Below are 22,087 nucleotides of genomic sequence, written 5' to 3' on the forward strand. Positions count from 1 at the left end.
TTTCGAGGCACTTCTCACGATCTTTTTGCAGCTAAAATAATTCACGTAATTGTATTAAATTTTAGAATATAAAAGTAAAAAATCTATTTTAAATAAGAGGGTCATCTTCTCAAGTTTCGTAGTTTCGATCAACCTAAATGCTTCATGATATAAACGGTTACAATTTACCGATTTTTAAACTCGTTTAATATAATTTGGTACAAATATTCGATGATCTTGAGCAACAAGTATATTGTTACGCCGGGAGGGGGGGGGGGGGGTGGCACATCGAGGAGTAGACATTTTTAATAATCAACACGTCTTTTATAAAAGAACAAGAACTCAGAACGTTTATTAACAATAACAGGAGCTCAATCAGTAAACACGTCTGTTCGACACAAGTCTAGCGACGTTCTGCCAATTCAAAAGTTGCCGATTCTCTTGATAACGGGAACATCCCGACGATCCGTTTCCACTCGCTCTTCAGATCGCACTTCATATCGTCGCAGTATCTTCACGCTGCCGCGACGATGTAACTTCGCAATATTACGGCATCTTCATCCCGCCGCAACAATATCAAGAAAAAGATGTACTTCTTGACCTAGAAAAAAAATATTCCCTTACTTCTACATCCAATTGTATTTCACTCTCCTCTTTCCAGGGTGTATGATAACATCGGCACCAATCACGGATTCCTCGGTTGCATCCGTAAACTGAAGATCAATCGAAACTTCGTCGACCTCCACGTCGGCCACGACAAAGACATCCTAGAGACGTACCGCGTGAAAGAATGCGGGGAAAACGCTTGCGCCAATCTGCCCTGTCAAAATGGCGCGACCTGCCAACCGATCTTCGAGGAGGACCTCTGCGACGGTCGTGAATGCAGACGAATGCAAAAACGTGGCAAGAACAGGAACAAGACTGGCATGAACATCGTTCGATGCAAAGGATCCCATTGCACCGCGATCGATCAACGACGGCCGAAGAAGAGCGCGAAGAAACGTTGCGCGGGGGCCACGTGCGATTACGATGAAGATGTCATTTACGACAATAATTACGAGCATGGAAACTACGCCGTGGAGAAATACGATCCTCCAGATTACAGATGCATCTGTCCACCACAGTTCACTGGCAGAAACTGCCAGGAGTCCTTGGATCCGTGCATTGGTGAACCCTGCCAACACGGAGCCACTTGCGATATCCTTCCTCAAGGCGGTTACGTCTGCAAGTGTCCACCAGGCAGGACTGGGGAACACTGCGAGATTTGTGAGTGGAATTATGACTATATTATTTGTTGAAATTTTTATTTCTCTGACTTTAAAGTTATTCGAAGTTCGTGGTATACTATGTCGTTGAATTCGGCTTGATAGGAATTATGACATTGTTGAGTCAAAAATACAATTATTTAAACAAACGAAGGTCATATCGATAATTATTGATCTTAACAATTTTCAGAGCTTTTCTTTATTGCAACGTATAGTGAATCGAAAACTGATCGATTTTGATTTGAAACATTTTTTATCAGAGTATCGCAAGTACTTGAGAAATCGTGAAAAATGTTACGTGGGACGATCTGTATGTTTTGAAAAATGCACAAAAAACAATTGTTTGAGAGTATCTAAGAATGCTAAATACTGCCTATTAGGTAATAGAAATTTCTCTCTTTAATTTGAATTTTATTTGAATCAAATCGAACTATTTCACGCAGAGTTACGACACTTCAAATGCAATTAATTATAAACAAAATAAAACAATTGTTTGAGAGTATTTAAGAATGATAATTTTCAGTTTATTAAATAGTATAAATGCCGCCCTTCAATTTGTATTTTGTTTGAATCGAATCGGACGATTCTACACCGAATTATGGGCACTTTAATAGTAATATGTATATAGATTGATTGATCAGTGGCTTACAACGTCCTTGCAAGGGTGATGCAATTCCAAGAAATAATAGTAAACATGATAGTAGTAATTCCTGGAAGGAACACCACTTGAGTTCTTAGAAGTAGTAGTAAACATTGTAGTATTTCCTGAGTGGAAAACCCCTTTGTGTACTTTACAAGAGATTCAAATTTATCTATTGTTCCTTTCGAGCGATTTTAATGAAATTTGGTATCCAACAGTTTTTGGGGTCGCTAAATTCAAATCTGAACTTTGAATCTAGAAATTCAAAATGCCGGCTCTATTGCGGGAGGACAAATTCTAATTAAGTGAAACTTGATATACAGGGATTTTGGAGATCGCTGAGTCTAAATCTGAACTCACAATTTAAAAATTCAAAATGGCGCATCCAATATGACGGACCAAAATGCAAAAAGTAATTTGATTTGCATGAAACTTGGTATACAGGGGTTTTGGGGGTCACTGAGTCCAAATCTGAACTCACAATTTAAAAATTCAAAATGACGTATATCCAATGTAGCAGACCAAAATGTGAAAAGTGATTCGACTTCGATGAAACCTAGTATACAGCTTCTTGTACACGTAAATTCATCATCGAACACCTTCGATTGTTCACAGTGGATGCCGAACTAACGGAGCTGCTGATACCCGAGATGACTGGGGACGGTTTCCTTGAACTTCCGTGTCTAGAAGGGGTGGCGAAAGCGTTCTCCATTGAGCTGTGGTTCCTCACACATGCTAGCGACGGTTTGCTGCTGTACAATGGCCAACTGAACAACGGCCGCGGCGATTTCATTAGTTTGAACCTGGTCCACGGCAGATTAGAATTCAGATTCAATCTCGGAAGTGGCATCGCCAATATCACTTCCCCGGACCCTGTCACGCCTGACACGTGGCACTGCGTACGAATCAGCAGACTCGGCAGAGAAGGTGTCCTCCAATTGGATGACGGAACGGTTGCCAGAGGATTATCTGGAAGCCCTTTGACAGAACTGAATTTGGAAATGCCGCTTTACGTCGGTGGCGTTAAGTACGTTTTAGAATAAGTTAATGATTTCCATTGAAACTAGACTTCTAGTATTAATTGAGGTTACCACTTGACCGTCTAGACTAATTACGTAGTAATCATTTCATTGCCCTGCAACTTAATTATATAATTCAAACTTTTCAAATACTTCAATTGCTAATTACTATAATTACGAATCCAATTGAATTGTTATGATTTCATAAATGATAACATATTCATCACTGATGATTACTGTCTATTTGAAACCTTTACATAATATCTGTCCACCATTTTATCACATTTTAATTTCATTTTCTTTTTTCGAATTTAATTAACTGAGACCTCTGAATCACAAATTAAAATGTAATTAAATCACTTTGTAATGATTATTCATGGAGTAATATAATTTCTCTTCACTGTTCGCAGACATTGGCGAGAAGTTCATCGTCTAGCTGGGGCCTGGACTGGATTAGTAGGCGCCGTGCAAAGGTTAATGGTGAACGGGAAAACATATCAAAATTTGGCGGTGAACATCACGCAGCATAACACAGACATATACGATGGTCTACCATGTCCAAGCAACGAGAATCCTTGCCATAACGGTGGAGTGTGTTTACCTCTTCTCAACAGCTATCTGTGCAAGTGTGCTAGTGGCTACAATGGCCTTCACTGCGAGTATTGTAAGTTCTACCACGACTTCTAATAAATTAATATAGGTCTGATAACATGTTTGTATTACACATTAGTATTATACTACTATTAGTAGTAGTATTACTTTGTATTACACAAAGTCATACAACATCATAAAACATCTTCATAAATCTACTGAAGGCTGCTAACTTCAAGGGGATATTATATTCCAAAATTTTGTTTGGAAATTGATTTTTTTCTGCATTTATCGAGAAATACGCATTTAAAAAATGTATGGCAAACTTTTAGATATAAATCTCTAGAATTAGTGAGTTTGAGAGAAATTAGTTTATTGTTTATCTCTAAACGACACTATCCGAGTCACATACTCTCCAAAAAACTGATCTGCATAGTCTGACATAGACACATTTTTTTTTTTTTTAATTGATTCTATCTATTCTCTTTTTTCAATAAATACATAAGATTAAGGTCGGTGTGCCTCTTCAACAATTAAGAAACGAAGACCATGATTTTCTTCTGTATTTCTAGTCATGGGTTACGACGTATCCCCGGAGATAGTCGAGAGACCGGTACGCTTCAAAGGCGACAACTTCCTACAGTTCCGACACCGCAACGGGAGAAGGTAAACCGATCAGACAATTCGAAACAGTCCCGTCATATATTCTTAGATCACTGCAGCACACCTCTTGAGGTATTCCTCAATTAGGGGCACCAAGTTAGGCTGTCCAATAATATTAGTAACGGTAGACTGACTAGAATCCTTACGAACAAAGTATCACTAACCTTCTGATTATGTAACACCAACTAGTACTAACTCGACTAACACTACCCTCGGCGAGTACTCTGAGGAGCCCTACTCCGACTACGACGTGGAGGAGGACGTCGACTACGATTACGAGAGTTACGATTACACGGAGTAAGTTTCTAGGAAGAATGGCTGTGGTGTACTCGTTTGAGGGAGCTATCGTCTTCCTTGTGTCCATGTATCATCACGCGAATGATCCCTATTCTCTTTCAATAGAAAATTTCAGCGACGAACCCTTCGGACCTGGCCAGTCAAACCTCCAAGGACGATGTTACCTAAAAGTGGTTCATCGAGGACATTTCATTCGAGTTCAACTAATTCATTTCGTTGAATGATTATCGTCTGTGTTGTTTGAGTATCAACTCTTTACCAACCAGTAGCGATTGGACAATTAAATTCAATAATACTCTTCATTTCTACAACATTCGTACTATTCAATCCTTATTTTTAACCGACTTCGAAAAGGAGGAGTTTACTCGATTCGACATGTATATTTCTTTTGTATCTATTAGAATCGATTTTCGATTAATATTTATATACTTATGGGAGCATTAAATGTTATCTCAATATTAGAAAACAAAGTTTTGATTGTTCTAGCGAAAAGCATATTAAGAGGCTACCGGTCGTTAAAGCGTTAACCTTAAAGCGAAAGCTTGAATGGTCGTGAAGGAAGCAGGTTCGAAGGGGATAGTAGACATGCAATACTTTTACTTTTCTCTTTGGGTGTCATGCTTGCCTGTTTGTGTAATGTCCTGGTTCCATGGCACTGTAGATCAATGTTGAAAGATTCGTGTACCAAATAGCAACTGAAGGAAACGATATTTTAGGAGAAGAGGTCAACAGTCGAACAAGTTCGAGCTGAGACTGAGAACGACCCACTCGGAGGGTCTCATTGCCTGGATCGGAAGAGGAAAAGTCGAACACCTTATGCTGTCGTTGCACGATGGACAGGTGGTCCTTACACACAAGAGCAGGAACGAACAGATATCCTTGAGGAGCAAGGTTTGTATTTACATTTGGAAATTTCCATGCCCCAAATTCTTCCTCTCTTACCTGTGGTCATTATTTAATCAATCTTCTACTAAACCATCTCCATAGCTTTTATATTATATGCAGAATGATGAGAAGAATCAATTTACAGTGACTCGTATTAATATTCGGACACTATAGTACTTTATTCATTATTACAATGCACACCCGACCATAATTCAGTTTATACATTTTTTGTTGTGTAATACGTTAGAACGTGCGTTTTGTTTAACAGGAATGTAAATTTTATTTATTTAAGATATCGAATTTGTAATGTATTATAACTAACAATACACTAGACAATGTATTATTCCTAATGTATTACTCTTAACGTACAATCTTATTAGGTGCTGAAATTAATTCTATGTTTTTATATTCGATCATCTGTAACTGTAGTTTAAGAACAAATATTTAACCGTTAATTTTTCTACGTCAATTAATAACGAACTACGCAGATTGTTTCGCCATTTAGTTTCCCAACTAATATATACACGGTCTGTCTAAAAAGAAACCGAACTTTTTCTATTAAAAGAAAAGGGTACAAGTAAAGTTTTTCCACATCCGTTTATTTATTCAAAATAATTTCCCTCTGCGTCAATACAGCATGTAGACTGCGTAATTAACATTTCGAAGGAATAAACCTTTGCGGCTCCTGTTTTGGTAGCCCGTTTAATACGGCGGTTACAGCGGCCTGAATCTCCAAAATGTTGCTATAATGTTCCCTTTCATTGGAAGTTTCAATTTTGGGAAAAGAAAATAATCGCAGGGAGACAGATCAGGCGAGTAGGGTGAATGATCCAAGGTAACAATGCCAATTCCAATGAAAGGGGCACGTTATAGCAATATTTCGGAGATTCAGGCCGCTGTAACCGCGGTACTAAACCAAAACAGGAGCTGCAAAGGTCCTTCGAAATGTTAATTACGCGGTCTACACGCTGTATTGACGCAGAGGGAGATTATCTTGAGTAAATAAACGTGCGTGTAAAAACTTTACTTGTACTTTTTTCTTTTTATAGCAAAAATTCGCTTTCTTTTTAGACAGTCCGTGTACAGTTTCCCTTTATAAGTAAATTCAAAGTTTACTACGGAAAGTCACAGAAATAATTTCGAAAACAAATATATTTGAAACCTTATCATCTTGTGCTTTGCATCCTCTGATACCATCTTACTTACCGTCTTTACCGCTCGTAGTGTCGCTATGTAGTGTCCCTACTGAAACATCGAGATCACGTTTCAGGAACGAGTGGACGACGGCATGTTCCACCTCATCAGAGCATCGAGAAGAAGAAGAGCGTCGACGATACAGATCGACGACTTCCCGCCCGTGAAGATATCGACGGAGACCAGCCTGCTGACAACGAACGGCAAGCTGTTCGTAGGCGGGAAGCCGGGCCACCGCGGCATCAAGGGCTGCGTGACGGACTTCGTGGTGGACAAACGACGGCTTCAGCTAGCGAGGCGGAAGATCGAGCAATGTCACGACAACGACGTATGATAACGAACCCCGGAAACGACGATCGTCAACGTGACGTCGCCTCCGGCCGTGCTCGTCGAATGGACGACGCCTTTGTCCGCGACGAGTTAGCATCAGCCTAAAAACGAAATCCGAAAAAACGCGAGGGGAAGTCCTTCGGAAAGTGTTCGTTTCCGAGGGTAGGAAACCGCGATCAGCCGCACGAGCCATCGGCCTCGAACGAATCGTGGGGACCGGAAGCGGGACCGGCGAATGGAAAGTGGACCCGATAACCCGACAATGAGACACGCGATTCCTGCCAAAGCCGATACTAAGGAACTCTTTGAGGGGAGAATCGACGATCGCGCCACGGATCCAACGATGTAGCCGGCTAAACTCCTATATTTATTTTCGTTTGAATAGCGTAAAGACAGAGAGCCTAAGTTCGTCGAACGGGTCGTAACGAAGTGTGAAGGAGGCATAAGTTAGAAGGAAGCGTCGCGTTCAATGCTACGTTCTCATCGAAGGACAATAATATATTTTTAAGGTGACGAGATTAATATACATATGAGTATATATGATGTATGTATGTATCAATTTAAAGCGTATACGTATAACAGAGGGGGGAAGGGGGGTACGTTGTAATATCGACGCGAGGAGTGACGAGAGGAACGAACATGCCTGGGGTTCCGGTGGTTAGGGGGTTGCGGATTGAGACGCGTCACGGGAGGGGTGGGGGGGGGGGGAGGGGACTTATCGATAATCGTTAGTCGTTACTCTGTAAGTTAATATATCGAAGCACCTACAAATGTTTTACGATGCCAAGACTGACTTAAAAAAAAAAGAATGAACAAAAGATCGAGAGATCAATGGACGTGCGGAACGAAGTGCGGGCTACCGCGGGAGACATAGCAAGAAGAGAAAAATAAAAAAAAAACAAAAGCGAAACGATAAATCGGTGTTATGTTTGAGTGTTTCGGTAGAGAGATTTAACGATCGTGGATTATCAGAATAGAGGAATGTATTTTAAAGGACTTGTTGATTTATGCCAGTAGAGAAAAACAAAATAAAAAAAAAACACGGAATAAAGAACACGAAAACACGCACATACACACATAACAAGACACGTACAGGATCATACGGAACAGATATACCGTACAACGTTGTTTCTAGGCAGGCAAGGCTTTTTACAAATGCGCAAGGGAATAGATCTATTATACATATATATATAAATATATAAATAAATATAAATATAGAATATTATACATACCACTATGCAGATTACATTCCATGTAATGGACACCGCGGTTAAATTCTACGTAAGGCGAACCTATCGTTCAACGATGTCCTGTTGCATTTCAATCCTAGAACAAAAGGCAAATCGAGGACGGCACCAGGCCTCGAAGACACTTCGCTTCCGTTCGACAATCCGCGCTCACTCGACACGAATACATTATCCAGCGGATATCTTGCAAATCTCTTCTTGATACAGGGTTCACGGAATGCCGCGTACGATTCAAATGTAAATGGACTGGAATTGAAGAGAACGGAGGTACGTTAAGGCGGGGGAACGGCGTCGTATCGTTTCTCTGTCACGATAATTGTAACTTCGACGTTCTTAGGCGCACCATCGGACTCTTAAGCCTTTGATCGCGGGATGATTTTTTCTGGAAATTCTAAGAGACGTAGAGGTGTGAATTTAAAAAAAATATCAGCTTATACGGAACGATAAGACGGAACTTTTTTGTATTTACAGTTTATTCGTTTAGTTCAGGACGTTTAGTTTCGAAAATAAAAATTGAAAACTTGAAATAACTTTTTCCTGAGATCTCGTAATGATCTGATCCCGTTGCAGGTGTCTTGCAAATAAACCGACAGTCGAACAATCGAATTTAAAAAGAATACCACCTTATAGAGAATGACAAAAAGAAACTTTTTTATGTTTACAGTTTATTCATAGGATGTTTAGTTTCAGAGATGAAAATTGAAAAATTGGAAGACCTTTCTTCTGAAATTCAATTTTTGCAACGAACGTCTTACTTTTCAAAAAATATTTAACGAATATAAAAATTTCATATTCGATATGAATATTTCGCGATACTATATATATACGCCCTTCGCAATCAAAGGGTTAATCAGTTGCCACAAGTCTTGAACTATGCAGACTGCAATGATAGCCTGCTACAAAAATGTATTAGTTAAAGTTTTCTTAATTTTCTAATACATAAAAGAATATTCATTTTCAAAAAGCAAAAAGAGTGGTAGGAAAATCTGCTAAATTATTATTCACTCGTCTTATTGAGGATTATGTTTAATGCCATTAATAATAATAATAATAATGTTTTATTCTGATGTCACTGTTTTTCTTTTTTTTTTTATAAATGATGGTGTATAAATGATTTGAGATTGAAATTGAAATTTCTATTAGCGTCGTCACCAACAATTAATTGCAAAAGAGAGCGTCAGAACAAAATGTTCTATCACGGTGAACAATAATTATCGGTGCACAAGAAACGATTCGATTTCTCGTAAACAAAAATAATAATTATTATAATATAACGTACCGCTTGTGTGCAATCGAATGATCAACGACGAGGGATGTCTGAATGAAAGCTAACGCGTGCGTGAAAATGAAAAACTTACACGGACACACACGTACATAAACACACTTGTAAATAACGACACGCGCTGATCTACGAATTAATTGTCGTTTAGTGTATACCGCGCGCACGTTCATGCGTTGGACCTAACGAATATGCCAGGACGACCTAATTAATCGTAAATGTTCATCGAATCCCGCGACTTTCTTCTTTTTCTTTTTTTTCTTTTCTCTCTCGCGTGTTCAGAGACGGGCAAAATATTTATCCAGATAAAGATTACGAGTCACGAATGAACACGAATATCTTTTCTATTTTATAGGTTGAATAATAATTATTAGACCGCAGGTATTCAAGGAAATAAAATATGCAAGGTGCATGTACTTTTCATCCACGTTAAATATGCAAATATGCAATAAATTATTATGTACAATATGCATAAAATAATAGTAGTACTGTATGTGCACGTATAATAGATTATTTTATCGTGTATAATAATATATGTGAACATATTATGTATTCTTTTATTATGTATCGTATGATATTTGTATATACAGAATATATGTAACGCATAGACACGTACAAATGACTTTGTACGATAAACGACGAACAATGAACAAATCTGCATACTGGCATATATTCTGCATATAAGTGTACGTATTTTGAATATTTGCATAGTATATGCATTTACGCAAGCATCGGCAGTCTAATAATTAAAATCCGAACTGTAAAACGAAATCGTATTTCACGTTGACGGATAAACAGAAGTTTATCCAGACAGTTATTCGCTCGAATAAGTGATTCGATTCTTCTATTCGAATGAAATTTTGCCCATCGCTGCACTCGTCGGGAAACGAAGATGTCCGCGACAACGTGTTCTTCCCTTGCTCACCAATCCCGTCGATCGAAGCGACTATCCGTGAAGCCTAAGTTTTCTATCGAATTACCAGATCTATATCATACAACCATCGAGGATCACGACATCGTCGAACTTTTCCAGCAACGCTGGACGAGCAGATCTTTTCGATTTTGTAAAAGTGAACGCGTACAAACGCTTGGTGGAGATGTAAGTAACTCGACGAACAGAAAACGTAATTCTAAGATTATTTTCAGCCGCACTCTTACGTACGTAACTTACGTAAACGCGTACACGATACATATCCTCGACACGCATGATTTTTTACGTGAAAAGCCAACGCAATTTGTCGTTAATTGGTATGTATATACGACCACATTTTTGTCTGGAAATGTTCGACGTCGAGGACGTTTCCGTGGTTCCCTCGATTCGTCGAAGAAACGATCATCGACCGACCAAACTTTGATGTTGTTGTTGTTGTTGTTGTTTAAAGAGAAAGGGGGAAGAAAAATGGAGCCGAAGGGAACACGGTAACGTCTTCAACTTTTACCACCACGATGAACCGTTGGATATTTTTAAACGATGTTTCTATTGCGTTCGTTCATTTCGAAGACACGCTTATACGAAAGTTTTGATAAGTCCTTTTGTATTATAATCGCGATGTTCTCGAACTGATCATATCTTCGTCATATCTGTCGATTTGTTGCGATCGGTGCCCCCGAGGAAGCTTCGGAGAAACGTTTTTTGTCCTCGGAAAACTGTAATCTCGAGACTATATTAATATGTAAATTGTTCCTCGTCGGTAGCGCGCGAGAATTCGAATAATTGCGAGCAATATCGTTACATATCCTCCCGTTTGAAAATGTGATTTTTTGTATTCGTCAAAAAAATCTCGCTATTCAACATATCGAAACGAATTTTGAAGATGGTGACGCTTCTTTAGGAGGGGAAAAGGGTTTCACACTTTTAAACGTGCTCCGAACGGAACGAATTATTTGTTCCGAATGATCGACGTTGCTTTCGCGACGATGCCATCATTTTCACGAAAGAGAGACACTCGCTATTAGAGCAATATTACACGTTAAAGAACAGTGGTGGAAATTGGCCACTTTTGGACCTGGCTGGCAACGAACAATTGTTACTGAATATGTTTCTACCAGAAATGCGTAATTACCTGAAAAGATCAACTGAAAGTCAATATATTATACATATTTGAATTTGTCATTTTATCAGTTACCATCTTAAAAGAGTAAAGATACTGAATTCTATTTAATAATACATCAATGACCTTGAAATCTCTGGAACTATGATCTTAAAAAAGTTGTTTTATTCATCGTAATACGTCACTCTTCGAACAAAACATTTCTATTTTGTAACACTTCTACGTATCATCAAAAGCAACAGAGATACAGTGGATGTAGAAAGTATTCGTACACCGATCAATTTCCCAAAAAAAACTGTGTAAAATTGTAATTTATTAACTTATTTTTTATAAACAATTACATTCTACATATTCTCCGAAATCTCTAGAATAGATAGATTACAAAAAAAATAGCTATTTATGTAAGTTGCGAAATTAACAAGAAAAAAACAATTAATTGTTAAAAATGTTGAAGCAATAAGTATTCGTACAACTGTTAAAAGTACTTTCCTGGAAATTTGATGTTTTCTAATTCGCACGGAGCAATAAACTAATATGTTTACGTTACAAACTCTACTGTAAATGGTTCGTCATAAGAATTGTACAAATAATAATTGCTTCTATAATTTTACCCACTTTTCGCATTTTTTTGTTAATTTCACAAATGATATTAACTAGTAAATGTTGTTTGAACTATATCTATCGTAGAGACTTCCGAGAATATGTAAAATATCATTGATTATAAAAAAAGAAGTTAAGAAACTACAATTTCACAGAAAAGTTTTTTGGGAAATTGATCGGTGTACGAATACATTCTACAGCCACTGTATATTAAATATAAATCTCATTAACTGTTTAAGAGTATCTTCTCACAAGGTCATCTGAAGGTTAATATATTATGCATGTTTGAATTTATCCTTTTGCAGTTACAATATTGCAATAATAAAAATACCAATGAAAAACGACTGCAGAAAAAAATGTTCAATGCCAGCCAGGTCCAAGGTGATCAATTTTTAGCATTGTCTTTCATAAAAATAAGTTACCAAGTGATTCTTTTCGCAACGTCGACTTTTGCAACACTCGGTACGAACTTTTCTTCGAGTCTGATACCCAGCCTCCGCTCTCGACGAAAGCGTTACCGCGAACCAGAAGAAGAAAGATGAAAAATGTGTTCCAAAAACGCGTATTGTTAACTTTGCGTCACTGTTTACGCCTGTCCTCGTTGTCGACCGCAGAGTCTCGATGCTCGGTCCGCCACAATCCTTCCGCGAAGGATCGTCGACGTAAGCGTGCTCGTGACGACACCTGTTCGTGTCATCGTAAAAATGAGAAGTACCATGTGTATCCGAAGGAACGGTATGGAATAAATCAGTAGAAATGTTACCCTTGCTCGCATGAAATCGTGGAAGGGCCAGTTGCAGCGCTGTCCTATCAAGACTCGAAAGAGTTCAATGGTCCAAAACGCACTTGAGTCGAGGCGAGATTAATTGGCCGCTCGAAAGTTGTCAAGGACCTATCCCCACCACTAGGTTAATCCCCCCACTGCTCCGTTTCTCGCGTCTTCGCTTTGCGTTCGTTCCGCTGCGCCAGCTGACCGAGAAACAGAAAGATTCGTACGCGGAACAGCCGACCAATTGATCTGGCTTCGATTATGGTTGACGAGAAAAAGGCAGTGGATCGATGGGAAACTTTAATCCGCGCCAGAGAACTACTGCCAATCTAGATAAACATGGTAGAATCGATGTTTTCTCTATCCAAATCTCGACGATCGAATCGTCTCGCTGTCAGAATTTTCTGAGCGAGGGAAGCGATTGTCCAGCGTAGTCGGGATGAGAAAACGAATTGCTGAGACTTCCGTTACGACGACACCCGTACAACGTCATTTGTTTCGTGCGAAGGACACCCACGCAGCAGAGCGATCGTCTTAATTAGTTTTTTTACTTTGATACCGTCTTTACTGCGACCATTCGCCGTTCACTGACCTAAAGTATTTGTGAGCTACACTGTATAACAAAAGTACGCGTTGTAAAGTGACTGTATATACAAATATAAATTATGCGATTATCTTGACCGCTGGTGCTTACTTCGATCCTGCACGCTTCGATCCTTCGTTCATTTCTGCCGATTAAGAGTAGTACCCTAGTAGCAATTATTGTTGGCATTTTAATGGGTCATTGACGTGACATCGGTTGGCCAACGGTTAGGATTGTCGCCCTTTTCTTCAACTGAGCCAACGCTCACATCCAATGTAGGCCCCACGTCACTTTCAATATAAAGGACCAACGGGAAATTTCTTTCCGTAGGCCCAACTCTTAACTAGTTACAGTAAACCAACAGTAGGCAGACAGTTGGCTCTAGTACACTTCAATAAAACAGCTTTCAGAATGTTTTTTGGAAATTATTTCTTTTACATATGAGATTTATACTTTAATTGGATAATTAAATTGAAATAAAAACCAATTTGTATATTTAAAAAATATTTTATTTGAAATTTTGTAATGTTAGTCTTTTATTCAACTTTTTGATGTGTAACGTTCATTAACGAGCATTATCCTCCCTTGTAAAGCTTTATTAAATTTTGCCATTAATTTATATGGAGGCCACATGCATTCTCTTTTTAAAAGCGTAAGCCACTCCGATCGTACAACACCAACACTTCCATTGTCGCCATCTTGAGTTGCTTCAAATTCAATTACTTTGTACATTATGTAAAAATAAAATAGAAAAAATATTATATACGAAACGCGTCTAATCGTGATAAATTCACACGTTCAACTACATTAGTGCCTCGTCGCTTCCTAACGTCACCTTCGTCGATCAGTTCTTTGTTTTATAACCGTCGTTGTTAGGAACAAAGATTCACACGAACTAAAAATGTATATTAAATAGAACGAATGAAACAAAACGCATTACTGTTGTACAAACGGATCTTTCGCTTTCCATATTAAATTACTACTTACCTGCTTTACATTAGAACGGATCACCAAACGGACTGCAAGACGCCATGCAACTGCACATAATATACATATAACAGTCATTTCACCTTTAACTCGAAAAATAAAACACTCGCGTTGCGACTTATATATGCGTAATTCACTGGTTTTGACTAGCTTTACGCCCGTCATTTTCAATCATTATTTGTGCTATATTATAAATGTCAATGCATAACATAAAATAAAGTAATGGATAACAAAAATGAACTGTCTGGTGACAACGGTGCCCTCGCAGCATCACATCGATTAAAAATTAAAAGAAACAAGAGTTGAAAGACTCGCCCCGTCGTTGTGCCGGCAACAAAGCTTTTCATTTGTTTTCATTTTTGCTTTCTGAAATTAAAGTAGACAAATTTGATGGATAATCAATTAATAAAGTTCAATATACTGTACATAACAAAACTTCAGCGGACCAACTATGGCCCAACGATAGAAAACCACGAGTATTATTCATAAATAAGAATAGAAAGAACTCATTTCAGCATATAACAACAGGTTCTTGTTTGTAACAAGATTTCCACACGTCTAAGAACAACGTTTAAGCGTTGACGTGCTTTGGTTGCTTCGACGTAGTATTATTGTTGCAAGTTTCTTGTTAAGTAACCAACTATAGTAATTGTTAGCCCAACATTGGGTATTTGTAGACAAATTGTCATAATCCTTTTAACGTAGGACCTTATTTGGGGATTTGTAGACAAAAGCACTAACTATATCCCAATTGATTCCCAACTATTGGAAACCGTTGGCCAACCATAAATGCTACCAGGGTAGAGAAATCAAATTGTTGCTAAAAGTCGTTAGAAGCCTATCCTCGCCGTAATAGTAGCCTACTACCATCGTTATAGTTTTTATCTCTATTTTTGTCGTATTCATTTTACTCTGTAAATTAAAAGAAAATGGGTGCATTCAGAAAGGCTTCCACTCACTAATTGAGCAGCTCTGTGAGTGGGTGAGCTTAGAAATTTTTTGCTTTCAAACATAAAGACCACATTCTGGTAACAGCCAATTGTTAAACTATACATGTTAAAATTTGTTGGCTAAAGATATCTAATATCCTTTCATAACAAACGTAACACTGTTTAATCTACTATACCTGTGCATATAATATCCCTTAGAAAGATAGACACGCAGGTCGCTTTGTAATTCGCGGGGAAACAAATGGGCGGCTATTTCCCGACATTCGACCACAAAAGAAATGATTTAGTACTGGTGCGCCATCGGTGGGAAAACGTCCAAGTTTGTCGTGAAAAATAGTTATCACTCCTGGTAAAACTATTAATAAAAATGATAATTTTGACATATGCTGCTATTATTATTTTATTAATTTATACATTTATTATTTTATTTAAATTTAAGCTACTTTTAGAGAAAACACGGTTACATTATGTTTATTCACAATAATGATTATAAGTTCAATGTTTGATCTTATAAACCCGGATACATGTATAAAAATGTATATAAATGTTTAAATAGTATATTACGATAATGTGTTGTACTGTTATAAAGCGTAGAATCATATTAATTATGAAAAATAAAGAGTAATTCATCAAAATGATATTGGTGCCATCTAATAGTAAGATTGGAACTATTTTCGCTGCAAACTTCGATAGTTTTTTGTAGGTGGCAGCACATTCTTCTTAAAATCCAATTTATTTTTTTTGAAAAAATTCAGTTTTAAAACAATTCTAGAATATAGGATCGTAATTTTAGAATCAAATGATTGCTTTGCACATAAAATATAAGCTTTTACACTATTTTTTTATTAAAATTAGTTAATGGCGCCATCTACCTGTAAAAGAAGAAACTATTCGAGGACAAACTTGGGCGTCTTCCCAAGAGAGGCGCTGACCAAACTCCGAAAATAGTTCATATTTTCGCCACTAGAGGTAAAAATGCAATATGTTTGAAAGAAGGAATTTAAACGATCCCAAAGAACTATCAGTATTTCTTGCAGTTTTAAATAATAATTTTGTGTAAAACATTAGATATATTATTGAATGAAGAACAATTTTATATTTCTGCACATTAATTTAATATTATATAATATTATTAATTTAAAAGAATAAAGTAAACAGTGCATGAGTAGTTATTGAACTTTTCTATTTTTATAACATTTTACTTCATGTATCATAATTTTTGTACTTTTAACTATACTTTTGTTCGTTATACTTCATTTGTTATTAATTACTATAAGTAAGTAATATGGAAGTAAGGTGGACCAACAATTATTTTGGAGCAATATCTTTATTTTTCTACAAATACAGGTTTGTTATAGGTACATATTTGTCTTAACAGTAGATTCATAAATATGCGAATATAACATTTACATGCGTTTTTGTTCAAATATACATAATATAGATCTATTTAATGCTCAAGAGGTGAGCAATAATGAATCGTCATAGTAACACTAAACATGTTTAATATTAATAGAAAAGAGAAACATAGATGTTATTAAAACAAAGTATAATGAGACTAGTGGATCAATCATTTGTGTCTTTATTTTATAATAGCAATATTTATCAAATTTTCATCATTTTATTAAAATCAAAAATTTTCTAGCGATATAAATAAACTATAATATTCCTTTGAATATTATATTGCCCCTCGAGTAAATAAAGTATTTTCCAAGTAATTTGTCTGTTTTTCCAAATAGCAACGATTAGAAAATATAGGTAATACTTAAAATACCATTGAAAAATTATATTTTTACCAGTAAATTATCTCTTTCATTAACATTGTTACAATGACCTGGTAGTTATGTGACTTTTATTTCTTTAAACCTAACGTCTTATTTCGAATAGTACACATACCATTGCTACGCTAAATTTTATGTACAAATCCTACCAGCGTTACTTAGAATGTATCGATTATACTATTTATGTTAAACAGAAATCTCTTTCCTAACAAATACATAAATCTCTCCGCCACTACGTAAGTGTCTTTAGAGTTCTTAAAGTTTGAGATTCGGGACAGAAGTATCCTTTCGTTTCTTCGACGTTACGACTTTTCTATCGACTGTGCGTGTGTTAGCTTTTAAATTGCTACATTCATGCTTTGCACTCATTTTTTATTTAGAAAATAATATCCTCTAGTAAATTCGTCATGAAAGGTGAACGATTCAAAGTTATATAGAAAATGTTTTTTTTTGTTTCATATGAATTCGAGTCGAAATTATAATACATTAAAATATAAAACAATAACAAATTCTAGTAGTAGATTAAACGAGGAAGTAACACGTACACGGCAATGAAGCATTACATTTTTAAATGATAATGATAAATATACAAATGTTGGCAATATGTAGAATTTCTTAAGAAAAAAAGACACGTACTATGCTAGTTAAATTAAATACACAAATACCATATCGCGATGTGTTGCGCGGAATTTCTACCTCCCTAGCAGATTCTGTATGAAAAGATAATGATACGTACAAGATAAAAATTAATGTAGTGTCATATACATATGTATATTTATATTAAATATAATATTAATCGCATAAACGATAGTGTGGTAGAATAATGTTAATATGCAGAAACTCAAATCGATTATGAGCTTTGCATTATCTCGTTATTGAAAAACATTATGTTTGCATAAGGTATATAAAAAAAAATTAAGTTGAAAATTGATCGTTAAATATAATAGAGTTCTGTGAAAATTTGAAATAAAAATTAAAAATCCTTATATATTTCTTTTATGCGATAATGAAGACGTATGCTATAATATATTGCGCTTCAGTTACATGTTATTGTACAATAATGTTACCTTCTTTTTACATTAATCACGTATGCGAATACGATACGTGCTATTCGTAAGCTCGTGCACATGAGCTCGTTATGTAAAAATATATCGACGAATAGATTAATATTCATTTATAAGTCAGCGTAAATAATTTCATGTACGGTGAAAAGAAAAACATATGGACGGCAGAAATCGTATGTTCACCATCTATACTTACGCATAAATAAAAAAATTCGAATAATGAGCGTCGTACAATCGAGTTTTTAATCATGTGATGAGTGTTGATTGACTGTGTTCCACAATTTTGCTTATACATCGACGTAATGTAAATTTACTCGTATAGCAAAATTGATAACGATACAGACAAATAATTTATGCAAAAGTATACATGAGAATCCCTTTAGATCATGTTAGTTCAGTAAGGTACTGATATACTGTTCAATAAAAAACGAAAAAAGAAAAACAGAATATTGGTGATATATTAAATATTATTGAGATTTCTTAATTATTTCTAAAATGAATTATTTAACAACACTGCATTTCAAATTTCACAAACGGAAATCATAACTGGAATCCAATATATATATATTTATATATATATTGATTATATAGCGACATTAGGCAATAACAGCAGCAATAGTCTTATTACATATTATAGCAACAATATTAGTGATAGCAACAATAATAATCATGATAATAGTAGGGATCTACTTACATGCAACTAATAATTATTTATACGATAAGTGCAAATAAAATGTATCCACCTAATTCTACTGTACGCAATAGACAATTATTATACAATACCTTTTAGGAACTTGAAATTCTATAATATCGTGTTTTATAAACAGCTATTGTTATTTGCGTTAAAATAATTAAGCGTTGAAACGCTTCAGTTCTTTTCTTAGAAGTGAAATCTTGAAAAAGAAAATCAATGTCCGTAAGTAATAATGTCGATCTAAGAAAACACGAGAAACAAAGTAAATAATCGATGCTATTTTGTACATCGCTTCACCTTTGACAAATAGTAATTATTTAACAATTATTGCAGCGTTTCGAAGTCTTTGACTGCCTGATTGCTGATAAAAAAGTTCAATGTATTTTATAAAGAATATATCACCTGTCGCGTTTCAATGTGATGCATTTTGTTTTTGTAAAATATGTATGTACGTTGGGAAAAAAGACAGTAATAACTTTTTCCAGTAATTAATATTTTTCAAAGAAGTTTTATAGGCAGAATTAAATTACTAAATTCATTTTAAAAGAATAACTTTTCAACTGGAAAACAAAAATTTGATATTTTTCTCACGGTAACCTACCATAGAAATTAATATTTTTTTCTTTGTATGAGATGCATGAAAACAATGATGAAAATGTAGGAGAATTTCACAATTGTTTCTGATTACATTCTGAAACAAAACTTGAATGCAAAAATTGCGTCTTGTACGATAGTTTCAACGACCCATAATGTATTAAAAATTTATTTTGAAATATATCTATGTATATATGAAAATCTCAATGACGTTTATCCGCGTCATCCGAAGCCAAGGTGTTAATCGATATTGATGTATGATTTATTCATACAATGTATTAATAAATTAATGTCAAGATATAAAATACAGTTTCGATTGAAATATTGATTTTATGGAAATTTTTGTTTCGTAATACACTGCGAATGTGTATCTACAACACACATCTGCCCGACAATGATTATATTTTGTACACAAGTATAAATAGTGTGAAAATAAGTGAGAAATATGTAGTATGCTAATTCTACGTTGTAGTTGATGGGTGTATTTTTTATATATGTTTACATTTTGTTAAAAATATATACACGATGTTTAAAATTTTAATCTTTAGTGTTAGTTGCCGTTTACTTTGTACAATATTTTACACATGTTGGTGTAATAAATACCTATCCTAATTCTGATTCGATAAATGTGTAAAACGTAAGTTGGCTCCCATGGTTTCGGCGACAAATGCAGGGATTTCTTCGAAAATCATAAAACATTTAAACTATCACCCATCAACTATCAAATATTTTTATATTATTTCGTAATATCCGATATATCGTCGACGAGGCGAATAAAACAGTACGCATACTTTCCTAAGTAACGAAAAGAAAGTTCTAGATTCTACTGTTTATTATGTTCACTACTCGAGTCTGTAAGATCTAACCGTTTCTGTGAATTATTATAATCGTCACACTATATAGTATATTGCAATAACATATAAAATACAATTACAGATGTATTTGATGATATCTATATAATATATATAATCAAATATACCGTGTATAATCTTATATGTAGTTGGAAAAAATAGAGACGGAATACGTTACATAGGCACAAGAGGGTCCTCCAATGTTGATTCAACAATCTTTCAGACAAGAACAAGAAGATTCTTGACGTTCGACTTTCCGTGAAATACAACATCGTTAAAAAATCCATTATTCGTCACAATCTCGATAAAAGTGTAGCGTATATTCCGAATAATCGACGCCGTGCTTATTCTTACAAATATTCTGCAAAAAAGGAAGTAATTAGTTTAATATCTATCAATATGACGGGCGAAACTTTCAGCAAAGAAATAATTACCTCCTGCGGTTGTACAGTAGGTACACGAAACCTCAATGTTTTCCTGAGATAATGAGCAACATCGAGGGGAAACAATTGGTCGCCTGGTTGATTGTTACTTTCGATATATTGAGCCGTTTGCTGGATCGTGTATTTCTGACCGCATATCATGGATTCATCTATGCCAGAACTTGCTGGCGAAGAGCATTGCTGCACCACTTGCCAGTACCAAGGCATTCCACTAACAACACAACATGCCTATAGTGCTAATCCCTTTGACAAGATCGATGTAATAGCAACGTTCGAATGTTATAAACTCACACAAAATGCAACGTAAGATGCGTGTCTTGCATGTACTTGGACAAAGGTACAACGCAAGTGATATTGTTCGGTGTATCCTGCGAGGACGCGGAACAATACTTTTGATCAAGCGAAGCGTTAAATCTTTCCGCCACTATCCACAATTGCGGTTTAGGCTCCGGTGGTAAGGATCCTGCAGCGTTACTGGCAACTTCCCCCCAATCACCGCCGCCGGTTTCTCTTCTTGTTCTCTTATGTAGATATTTATAATTATTCTGAAGTGAGTACAATGCACAATTCTTTAATCCATGATGAATCCAATTTTAACGTGAAATACGAGGGTCGTTCAAATATAAACCGGAACTTTTGTACACGAGTTTATTGGTGATAGATACAAATACAAATTGAGGGCCTTATTTTTCTGCGTGCTTTCCTCCAACAGAAATACATTTTCTTTATCGGGTAGGAAGCTTTCTGATCCCCTTAGAAAAAAAGAAGTTGGCTGGTCCAGTAACCAATTGCACAGGGTGTAAAAAGATATTTGGTCTTGGCAAGCATAGGCGTAGGCGTATTCTACATCTTCGGATCGATGAAGATTTGTAAACAAAAGTTGCCGCAAAATTGTCCTTGACCTTGAATTTCAAGGTCGAAATTTTTTTCCATTGCATTGTATTCTACGCATCATGAGGATAAAAAGTGTCAAAAGAACTATGGGTGCAAATTTGACCGTTTTGCCAAAAATTGATGCGGAAGTTTTGTCGGTTGTAAAATGAATTTTATTCATAGAAGTTGGCGATTTCAAAATGAAATGCTAGTTGTCGACATAAACACAGTCTTCGCGAGAACGTAAACACATCGCTACAGCGTTAAAGGCCACATAAACACAGTTCGAGTGATCGAACTTAGATTTATATCACATTTATATCACGTTTAGTCTAGCTTCTGATTACAGCGGTTATTCATGTGCGATATAATATCATGGTGCAAAAATATATAAATATTCGACAAATGCTTCGTGCAATACATGAAGCATTTGGAAACTATGCTAGAGCGCGTGAAGTATA

General features: G+C 36.0%; 2 protein-coding genes across 6 annotated transcripts in view; one reads left to right on the forward strand and one right to left on the reverse strand.

Annotated features, from left to right (window-relative positions):
- Positions 1 to 13,489, forward strand: part of LOC128888507 (agrin-like) — a 546,810-nt gene extending 533,321 nt beyond the window's left edge. For 2 of the 3 annotated variants that reach the window (XM_054145409.1, XM_054145411.1), the window contains 7 exons: positions 641 to 1,245; positions 2,500 to 2,911; positions 3,314 to 3,567; positions 4,067 to 4,160; positions 4,347 to 4,454; positions 5,171 to 5,345; positions 6,610 to 13,489. In XM_054145409.1, coding sequence (XP_054001384.1) covers positions 641 to 1,245; positions 2,500 to 2,911; positions 3,314 to 3,567; positions 4,067 to 4,160; positions 4,347 to 4,454; positions 5,171 to 5,345; positions 6,610 to 6,867 — 1,906 coding nt within the window. In that variant the 3' untranslated portion in view covers positions 6,868 to 13,489. The remainder of the gene's footprint in view (positions 1 to 640; positions 1,246 to 2,499; positions 2,912 to 3,313; positions 3,568 to 4,066; positions 4,161 to 4,346; positions 4,455 to 5,170; positions 5,346 to 6,609) is intronic. The other variant, XM_054145410.1, reaches the window with a different exon arrangement.
- Positions 13,490 to 16,649: 3,160 nt separating this feature from the next.
- Positions 16,650 to 22,087, reverse strand: part of LOC128888525 (myelin regulatory factor-like protein) — a 93,619-nt gene continuing 88,181 nt past the window's right edge. For all 3 annotated transcript variants that reach the window (XM_054145455.1, XM_054145456.1, XM_054145457.1), the window contains exons 16-18: positions 21,045 to 21,298; positions 20,745 to 20,964; positions 16,650 to 20,671 (exon numbers count right to left, since the gene is read on the reverse strand). In XM_054145455.1, the coding sequence (XP_054001430.1) occupies positions 20,597 to 20,671; positions 20,745 to 20,964; positions 21,045 to 21,298 (549 nt within the window). In that variant the 3' untranslated portion in view covers positions 16,650 to 20,596. The remainder of the gene's footprint in view (positions 20,672 to 20,744; positions 20,965 to 21,044; positions 21,299 to 22,087) is intronic.

This window comes from Hylaeus anthracinus, unplaced genomic scaffold (assembly GCF_026225885.1).
Source record: "Hylaeus anthracinus isolate JK02 unplaced genomic scaffold, UHH_iyHylAnth1.0_haploid 11994, whole genome shotgun sequence".
Classification (NCBI taxonomy): Eukaryota; Metazoa; Arthropoda; class Insecta; order Hymenoptera; family Colletidae; genus Hylaeus; species Hylaeus anthracinus.